Raw genomic sequence first — 10,086 nt, forward strand, 5'->3', positions numbered from 1 at the left:
ATTCGTATAAAAACTATAAAAGACAATCCGCCATTTTTTGCAAAAACCAAATTACGAACGAATATTTTTTTTATAATTATTGGGATATGTAATCGTCATCAATAGATACCTACCTATTGTAGTAATAGTGATACATAAATATTTACAAACTAAACTTCGTAACGTACTCTAAGCTACCTACCTCTTCTGTGTGTTTACTTGGCTCTTTTCCATTACCAAGATCAGCTATTAAATTCTGCCCTCTATATCCGTAATTCTTTTCAAACTCGACTTTATTATTTTTTCCTGCATCAGGATCAAATTTGGCATCAACACGGTAATTCAATATTCTCCGATCGAATAATGGCGCCCAAAAACTCGAATATATATACACACATTCACAACACAACACTGCTACCAACATTATAAACGCAATTTTGAAAAACATTCTGCCGCGTGATTATTTCGCAAGAGGCTGTGTAAGAATAAATCGTAGTTAGGAAATTGAGTTGATGATTTACTTAAGAGCAAACATTTTGTATGAACAAAATTTTAAAAAAAATAGGATATCTCTGTTATTTTTCGAACGATTGAAAGAGAGGGAGAGATTCATTGAAATATTTCCTTGAGTAGTCTTATATTAATATACACTGATTATGATTTTAGTATAAACTCCGTCGTAAGCTATTTTGCTGATCTATATGTACATTCAACACGCAATTGGATTTGATTTGAACCTTGTTAAAGTTCTCTTTGGTTACATAACTTAATAATGAACTCTTCCGACTTTTATAGAGTTTTTCAAAGTTATGTTTTACAGAAACTCTAAAAAACTTCTTAGTAAAACAGCAGTAACCAAATTTTATCAGGTGCAAAATAAGATTGGTCAGTATCCTAGTGTATAATGAGTAGGACAAATAGTACAACCATTTGTTTGAAGAGCTAATGCATTTCAAGGTTTTGCAGATAGCCGAGAATTTCTGTGATGGAACTTATGGTTATGTCGCAGCCAAATTGTTTAATAATGCTATATTGTATAACTACCAAAGAGCGCTATTTTGTTAAGTGACTACGATACAGCACTGCTATTACAACACAATTAGAAAATTTTAAAAAATACTGAATGGACTTATTGCGAATAATGTGGTTATTTTTATTTATACATAACACTTAATTATTCATTTATAAACGAGAATACAGTATATAGGTTATATTCAGTTTTTTAATTTTCAAATCGCGCTTTCTCAATTCCACAATTTTGAGTTACGACACTATTGCAATAGCATGGCTATGAATGAAATATGTTTAATAATGATTTATTTCCAAATCATCTTCCTCGTTTTCACTCGTAATAAATAAAGAAATGATTTAATTCATTAATAAATCGCACTTTATTGCGACATCTGACTTTTTATAATCTCAGTACAGAGTACTAAAAAACCGACCTCAAAAGTCATTCATCCCCTAGTTTGCCACCCTTAGAGGTGGAATATTTTCTTCAAATTTAAATGGGGCCACTTCTGAGGTACCCTCTTTCCGATAAAAAAGAACCATCAAAATCGGTTCACAAATTATCGCGTAATTAGTAACAGTCGAATTGAGTATCTCATCATTTTTTTTATGTCGGTTAAAACAGCGCTGTTTTGTAAGGTGGCTAGACATTTCGTAATACAGCTTATTGTACAATTTAGCTTTGACTACTTAGTATTATATAATACTAAGTATAATAAGTATGCTTATAACTTACGGCTGATCTCGTCATAGTGGTATTGCTATAGTTCTTGCAAATGTTTCTTTCGCATGAGAAAGTACAGCTATGTGACAGTACTAGGCTGTTTGCCGTTGTGATAGTTCCAAAATTAAAAAGCGCGATATTGATTGCGCAAAAAAACACTTTCCAAAAGAAACACTTCCGTACCAATTCGATTGTTTAAGTAGCAATGAACATTATTTTATTCTACATTTTAATAATTAAGTAACTCACGGTTTGGAAAGTTGTAATAGAGGCGATTTTGATTACTAATAGTATCGATTCATCAAAAGACCGAAATTAAGTAAATCATGTCACCTACATGTCAGAAAATACCTACTTAACCCGATTTAAATGCGAAGTTTGATGTTCTCTCCACAGGTACAGGTACCTGCGCAATAATTAGTTTACTAATATTGGCCTTAATTTGATGCGCATATATGCTTATTCTGTCCAAGTTTCTCACAAACAATTTTAAAAGGCTGTTTGTTTCATTTGAAAATGAGGGCCTTTGAAGCGTTAAATGCATGCTGACAAAGGCGGCCCCCATTTCTCGTCAAGCATCATCACCACGTCACGTCACCTCGTACATTCAAAACACACGTTTAGAATGTATACGGTGCATGACAAGTGAATGTCAAACTTAAAGTAAATGGTAATCTGATTGTAGTTGGTATAGCGTATGTCACGCTATGCTAGAACATGTCGGTTCGAATCCGGCCGGATCGAAGGAACTTTTTCTGAGTGTTCGATCTTTGTATTAATAATTATAACAAACTAATGGAGTAATTTCACATAAAAATAATTGAATATCACTTCAATAAAAATTTAAATCTGATTCTAATTTGAAAATAAACGCATTATATCGTACTTGCGTTAAAACAGTGGCTTAACTTATATATCAACACAAAAAAGTACAGATAATGAGTTAACTTTTTATTTTTAAGTCTACATGTATTTACACATTACAGGAAGCAGCATTGCGCCATCTATATATTATATAGCAATCAATAGCATCGGTTTTTTTTTTTAGTAATTTTAACATTTTTTTAGCAGTTAAGTCTTGTGTTTCACATTTTTTTTAAATTTATATATCCTTTCAAACGTAATACACAATAATGTTTGTAGTCGCATTTTAAACCACCAAGGTTCGTAGTAATGCGAACTGTATCCACACAATACATTATGTTCAATTCATGTATTTGCTAACAAAAAAGTTTTGCTAATATTTAAGTAATTTGCATAAATAATCTATCATTAACGTTGCGATATGCCAATGAAACCACGGTCTAACACAACACCTTTATTATAAAAATAATACAGTACAAAATAAAATTAAGTAACTTCACCGAATAAACCTATTAAAATCACTAGAACGGCGTATCTACAATTTTCACTTCACTTTGACAAATTAGTAGAAAAAATTTAAAAAAGTAAGATTTCTTTTTATTTGTAATTGGAAGTGTTCCGTAGGTACATATTCTTAATTATATACAGAGGTAAGAAAGTACATTACACATCAATACAAGGCAAAACACTTAGGTATACTTTGTAAAAAAAAATATAGTTATTCTTTTACTCAGAAGATATTCTTTCGAAATTAAGACTGACAAATTAAGTTTACAATACTGTATTAAGTAGCTCTGTAAAGTAACTTAACAGGATTAATAATAATGAATTTTTGAACACTCTCAACCACTAAACTAATTTGAAGAAATGGCCATATTGCCTAAATTGTTATAATGATTTTTAACGAATGGAAAAAAAAATTAGGGACCGGACGGTAAAAGATACATGATCAGGAGAGTCAAGATGGACTGGCTAACATACAATTTCTACAGACAACACGAACAAAGATGTAAACAAAAGTAAATTTACGTCATCAACTGTTAAAAAGATAATTATCAGCCTGTATTTTACCTAATAATTACCATATAATATTTGTCACTAGGTAGTCAAAACAACGTCTAATAAATACCCTCGAGGGGAGAGTATGATTTATACTGGAACAATTCTGATCCACCGTAGCCGTAAAGCAATTTGCCTTTGCCGTTCTCGTCGTAGTATGGATATCGGTATTTTGGCCTGAAAACAATACCGGTTTACTTATAATTTGACCTAAACATACACACCAATTTGACTACGATATCGACGCTGGAAAGGTAACACGTCTAAAGTGCATTTGAAAAATATTACAGTGATTTACCCACTTCAAAAAAGCAGAGGTTCACACTTTTTTGTTTGACTGTATTTTTTGTACGTATGTTACGCGATAACTCTAAATGATTTCTGAACCAATTTTGATGATTCTTTCGGGTGGGTATTTTTAGTACTGTGTACTGAGATTATTTTAAGAAAAAATATGATTTCTTTTTCTTAAAAAAAATTGGAAAAGCTGTCCCTTTCTAGTTTTCCGTATAACAAATAAAATTTGAATAATGATGTTTTTCCTTAAAAAAATATTTTAGACGTTTTACCTATCCAGTCGATATGGCGGTGTCGCTACAACGTACTACACATACCACACTATATTCTATTTGAGGTTTGAATTAGATTTCTTAACCTTTTTAATATTTTTATGTTGGCACTTGCATTGATATAAATCTCTTACTGTTTCTAAAATAGCTATCGATGGTGTAAAATGTACATTTTAATAAGTCTCCATTTTCAGAAATCCACCGCATTAGGATGCAAGGCACGGACTTACTCTAAAGGGAATTTCAAAGTAGAGTTAGCCTAGTGATGTGCGATAATAATCCGTACCTCTCGAAGTACTGGAAGTTAGGTGCTCTTGGCTGTGGAATTGTAGACTCAGCAGTGATCAAGATGCACAGCACCACCATGAACTAAAATTAATAAAAAAACAATTAGAATACAGCCCTGAATGTTTGAGTGTATTTACATTTTATAAATTTTACTATTACACTGCCATCTATTGTCAAGTAGCAGAAGCAATTAATATCATAATTAACTATTGTAGTTCGTTGTCAAATTAACAGATGGCACTTTAAATAATTTAAATTTCAAACAACATTGCATTGCAACCCTTCTAACAAAAAGTTAGTTTGTCTAATTTGTATTTTTATGACAAAACTTGTTTACACGTGACATATTCTTTATTGAATAATTGTACAAGACCATGTGACTACGTTATAGGTACAGAAAATGAACAAATATGATATAAGTTAGATATGTCGTAAATTTCAGTACATAAATAGAAAGCGCAACAACAAGGTCGTATCCTTTAACCCCGAACACAAACCACATAACACATTATTTCACAACACGATTACACAACACTCAACAATAAAGTTACTAACCATCGATATAAAATATTTAAGAAACTCCATTTCCGTATATAACACAAAAGTTTTCCCGCGAAAAACTGATGACTTATCCTTTTAATAAAGTATAACTTTAAGCACAGGCACAAAATCAACAGCCTTGCGTACGTGCATTCAACGATGCAGTGATTACAAAACTAGAGAACGGTGGTGGAAACCACGCGAAGAATTTTAATGACCCCCGTTACCTAGTTAACTAATTTGTCACGTAAAAATTTTCAAAGTATAAACACAATAAAGTTCATAGGTTTTTGCTTACATGTGACAAAGAAAACTAAAAACCTCCAGAAGGTTACAAGTTCAAAAATATGTAATTATAAATGTACAATTTCTGTAAACTTGTACATATGCGGAATTAACAGTTTTAATATTTTCGTTGATTTAAAATACAGTTTGGTTTTTGAGCTAGATTTAACGAATCTTGTTCCACAACACACAACAATGTAAGAATTAGAATATTTTTTACATTACTTTAATTTCAAAATAAAAGTACTCCACATACTTTCCACCGTTGCGCCTGATTCTCCTCTTAAAAAAAGAGTCCTTTTAGAAGTATTTATCCACTGTTTTGGCCCGAGACAAGTTAGGAGTCTTCTTATGTAAAAAAAATCCTTGCAGACTCTTTCGACGCTTATTTTTTATTTTGTTGATACACAAAAGTATCAAACCAACGCATTCCCACTACAACCATTAGCTGAGAAGTGAAAGTATCATAAGTGTACCGTAATCATTGTGGCTCTCTTTCACTCCTACGCTTATTGCATGTTCTGTCTTTCTTTCGATGATTTGTCATGTTTTTATTATTTTTAAGGCCTTTTGCAATAGTATTGATTGAATGATTGAAAATGGCGGGTTTTAGTAGTTAAATTTTTTACACGAATTAATTTTTATTTAGCGTTGTGCGTTTCTTGATTATTTGTTACCATTAAGCTGATGGCTCTGAAGCCAATGCCTTATAAATAAATAATTTTGGAATAATGGGTCTTGTCGTATTGATGACATAAAACGTAAGTTTAATATGTATGTGGCGCTGATGCGTGGTGACAAAATTGGGTTTCAACCTTAAAGCGTACGACACACCGCGAACAAAGCTAACTTAGCTTAGCTTAGATCACGTAGTTGTATGCAAAGTTAAACTAATATAATCTCAGTACAGAGTACCTACTAAAAAAATCGACATAAAAGTCATTCATCCCCTAGTTTGCCACCCTTAGCGCCCGGTTACACGAGAAAGTTTTCGCGCGGCGACCGCCCAGTTACCACGCCTTCATTATATTAATGTAACGTATATTAATGGCGAATCTGAATAATATTTACTAGGCAACAACATTTAAATTCCTCTGAATAATAATACCGCGCGGGCTGCCGCGCGTATACCAAATTCAAGCCAGACTCGTCCACGTGGCCGGGACGCTCATTTAAGTTAAAACGTAAATGCTAAATAAATAGAGCGTATTTTGCCATGACAGTTAGACGCACGCGGTCGATGCGCGGCGACAACGCGGACTCCGCGAGGGATGAGATCAAATTTAAATGGTACTACTGAGGTACCCTCTTTCCAACAAAAAAGAATCATCAAAAACGGTTAACAAATTATTTAGAGTTATCGCGTAACATCCAAAAAAATACAGCCCCATATCATTCTACATAAATTTTGTTTATAGTGCCCCTCCTTATCAACCTCTTGGTTACGCAGGTAGGGCACTATTACCTGTGCGCGCACAGGAACCTTACAATTTCAGGTTTTGACTCCAGATCAGCCAGTGTACAGGGTTCTCACAGACCTCTGTCACTTGACTTCATCCGGTTCTTCGAGAGGCTAGTGCCTCGGGTGAGCCACGCAGGGTGCACGTACAGTACCCTCCCTATTTTTCAGATAGGTACCGGAGCTGAGACACGCTCACTTCCCGTTGCGCATTGCACAACTAGCAGTTGCAGTCGACTCTGAGTCCACTACCAAATATCCTCATTGGTGGCGGAGCTGTGAGACACGCTCACTTCCCGACGCCGAAAAACGACGTCTCTCCAGTTCCCAATAACCTAAGCGACTGGAGGGACCGGAGGATATCTAGCTTATCCTCTACTAGCTCTCCGGGCTAGTGCCGGAGATGCCAGTCGCAGTGTCCTACGACAATGTCCGGACATAGCTTCCAACTTAAAGGGCAACTCACGTGGCCCGCGCGTGTCCTCACATACAGGCCCTCAACTACACCGCTACTAAGACGCGCTAGCTGGTCACGAGACAGACGCCCCGGACACGTGCAACCGGAGCAGACAAACATATCTGTCTCTGCAGCTAACCATAAACCCCAGCGAGTCCATACCCAAGTCCGGGTCCGCCAGAGACGCCCGCAAAGGTGTATCACTGGCGGAGGGCTTGGCCTAGCCGCCCGCTGTACCCTGGTCTTGCTGTCGAGCCCGTAGTCTCTTCGGAAAACCCTGTCTCACGGGTCGGTCGCGTAACATACAAAAAAATAGTCGAATTGAGAACGTCCTCCTTTTTATGAAGTTGGTTAAAAATACGTAAGTAGAGACTATGGATACGTGCGGGGGTGAAGGGTGGCTGAAGGGTTTACATAGTTTAGCGGGATCGTTCGTTAGCTTAGTTCGCGATGTGAGCCGAAGTACGAATAGAAGCCACGGCTACGCGAGCTAAGCTAAATTATTATTAATTAAAAAAAATCTTAAATTCATTAATAATAACTTTATTTATCACAATAGCGAGCTAAAAAATTGTAAAAATCTACATAAAATACAATTACTATACAAATAGGTACACTAACAGGCTTCGTAAACCATAAGCTTAACAGTAAACTTTTTGCAACAACAAATTTAACCTCAAATTATTATTACACTTATTTTAAGGTGCCTTATTTCCTTAACATTTGAAAGTAAAGGTTGCAAGGATACTATTGAACCCTAACATGGTGGTGTCTGGTATCAATGTTCATGATTGTAATAAGGACTACTTGAATCATTAAAACTACATAATTATGTAATGGCGTGTAAATAACAATTTGCGTAATGAAAATTTAACTAATAATTTTAATAAATATAATTAAAAAAAACAGCTTTCTTAATTAATGATTTTTTCCTAAACTTTGACATTTATGTCGTTCATTGTAAAAGTAAATTATGTCATTGTAATAAATTTTTTAGCAAATTAATGTGTAGTAATTTTAGTTCTCTGAGTAAACTAGTAACTTAGAATAATAACGCATAGAAACCTAGTCCGCACAGGCTAAGTGAGGCAAATTGAAGCGCGCCCAATGGGCCTACACGAGCGGGCGGGCCTTCAGTACTCAAGGTCAACTTGCACTGCGAACAGATCAAGAATTTTAGCTAAAAATGAACAAATGTGCTGTAAATGAGTGTAAAAATACGTCAGACAAACATAAAATAGATACTAACATCACATTCCACAAGGAAGTAACGCGTTTCAACGTATTTTTATATAAATATTCACTAAAACCGAAAATTAACCTACTACTAAAACTAGCCTACATGAATTTTATTTTTGCCTCAGTTGTGACAGTTCCTTTGATATGAAACTATCATTCTATGCGTTATTATTCTAAGACTAGTAATGACATCTATGGGATGTTAGTGCTATTATTGGACTTGCTTAACTTTTACAATGAAAGACATGTTTAATGATTTAAAATATGGACTTTCGACACATTTAATTATTGATATCATTATTATACTTTATTGTTACCATTTTATTGTTTATTACATTTGATAATGCACTTATTTGACAATTCCTAATTGTAGTATGAATTTCAAAAACCAACATAATTATCCGCTTGTTAAGTATAGTAGAAAACAGTTGGAATTATTTAAAATAACAACCAACTGTACAGTTCACTAGCCAGTTAAAAAGTCGCTATTTAGTCGGTTCTAGTCGCAAAAAATTAGATTTAGTCGGTCCGCCATTAAAAAAAGTTATAAGGGTGTTTTACCGTCCGCTGGAATAAGCTTATTCCAGCGGCACCATTTCTCAAACTCGAGATCCACAACACCTAGCTTAGATTTGATTACACTAAAAAAAGTCGTGATTTAGTTGGTTCTTGTTGTAAAAAACTAGATTTAGTCGTTAAGTAGTCGTCGTTATTAAGGTATTTTACTGTCCACGCTGGAATAAGATTCCGGTGGCACCATTTTTGAATCTCGAGAACCACAGCTCCTAGTTTAAATATAATTGCGCCCAGAAAAAGTCGTGAATTAGTTGGTTCTAGTCGCGAAATTTTAGAATTCTAGTTTTTTACGACAAGAACCGACTAAATAGTGACTTTTTATCTGGCTAGTGAAATAGAATATTTTTTAATTAGAAGAATTTTAATTATATTTAAATCCTAGTGTCAAGCATGACTTGCTCTTGTCCTTGTATTTTAATCCAATCGATAAATAAATTTAATGTGATCTTACTAAAAGAACTTAGTTCCATAAAATTCCGCAATACGGCGAAAGGGTTTTTTAGGGTTGTTTTTTATTTTATTTATCAGTTTTTTTCGAGTAAAAGTTATGTCACACTTTATAGCATTTACCGTGAAATATTTATCTAAGCTCTAACTACAATGACTAGAAGTAATAACAATATCGTTATAGAAACATTTAGCTCAATTAAAAAAAAACTAATTCCTAAAAATAACAATAAAAATGCTATGTTCATTGAACATTTACAATATTCCAACAAAATTTAAATTCTAACACAATTCAATTTGCGTAACATAATAAGTTTATTAGTCCTAAAAAAATAAGATATGGAAATCAATATATTGCGTAATTATTCGATATTATTTACTTACAAACAGTATGTAAAATTGTACACATGAAACCTTAATAATTTATTTATTAACAATCATTATTATAAAAGCTTCTAATGTATGGTTTTTTTTATTATTTTGGCTACGGTCTGCACTATATTCACCAGTTTTATAAAGTTTCGATAATATCAAAGTCATTACTAACTTAAACTAAAACCACTAGAAAGACCAAGATCAAATCTAATTA

The 10,086-nt window shown here is 33.7% G+C and overlaps 1 protein-coding gene across 1 annotated transcript; it reads right to left on the reverse strand.

Annotated features, from left to right (window-relative positions):
* Positions 1 to 3,515: 3,515 nt before the first annotated feature.
* LOC113227473 lies at positions 3,516 to 5,229 on the reverse strand. Its single transcript, XM_026460410.1, has 3 exons — positions 5,050 to 5,229; positions 4,493 to 4,575; positions 3,516 to 3,814 (listed from the first exon to the last, which is right to left on the reverse strand). Exons 1-3 carry the CDS (start codon positions 5,077 to 5,079, stop codon positions 3,697 to 3,699), a joined length of 231 nt encoding a protein of 76 aa, XP_026316195.1. The 5' UTR covers positions 5,080 to 5,229; the 3' UTR covers positions 3,516 to 3,696.
* Positions 5,230 to 10,086: the final 4,857 nt, after the last annotated feature.

This window comes from Hyposmocoma kahamanoa, unplaced genomic scaffold, assembly GCF_003589595.1.
Source record: "Hyposmocoma kahamanoa isolate Upper Pololo Valley unplaced genomic scaffold, ASM358959v1 210, whole genome shotgun sequence".
Lineage (NCBI taxonomy): Eukaryota > Metazoa > Arthropoda > Insecta > Lepidoptera > Cosmopterigidae > Hyposmocoma > Hyposmocoma kahamanoa.

What these genes read in the sequence shown, in the direction of transcription:
- LOC113227473 (XM_026460410.1), bottom strand. Translation starts at nt 5,079, where the DNA reads ATGGAGTTTCTTAAATATTTTATATCGATG. An exon ending in TTAAATATTTTATATCGATG is followed by an intron (nt 4,576 to 5,049) that starts GTTAGTAACTTT and finishes TATTAATTTTAG; the next exon opens with TTCATGGTGGTGCTGTGCAT. An exon ending in AACTTCCAGTACTTCGAGAG is followed by an intron (nt 3,815 to 4,492) that starts GTACGGATTATT and finishes TATTGTTTTCAG; the next exon opens with GCCAAAATACCGATATCCAT.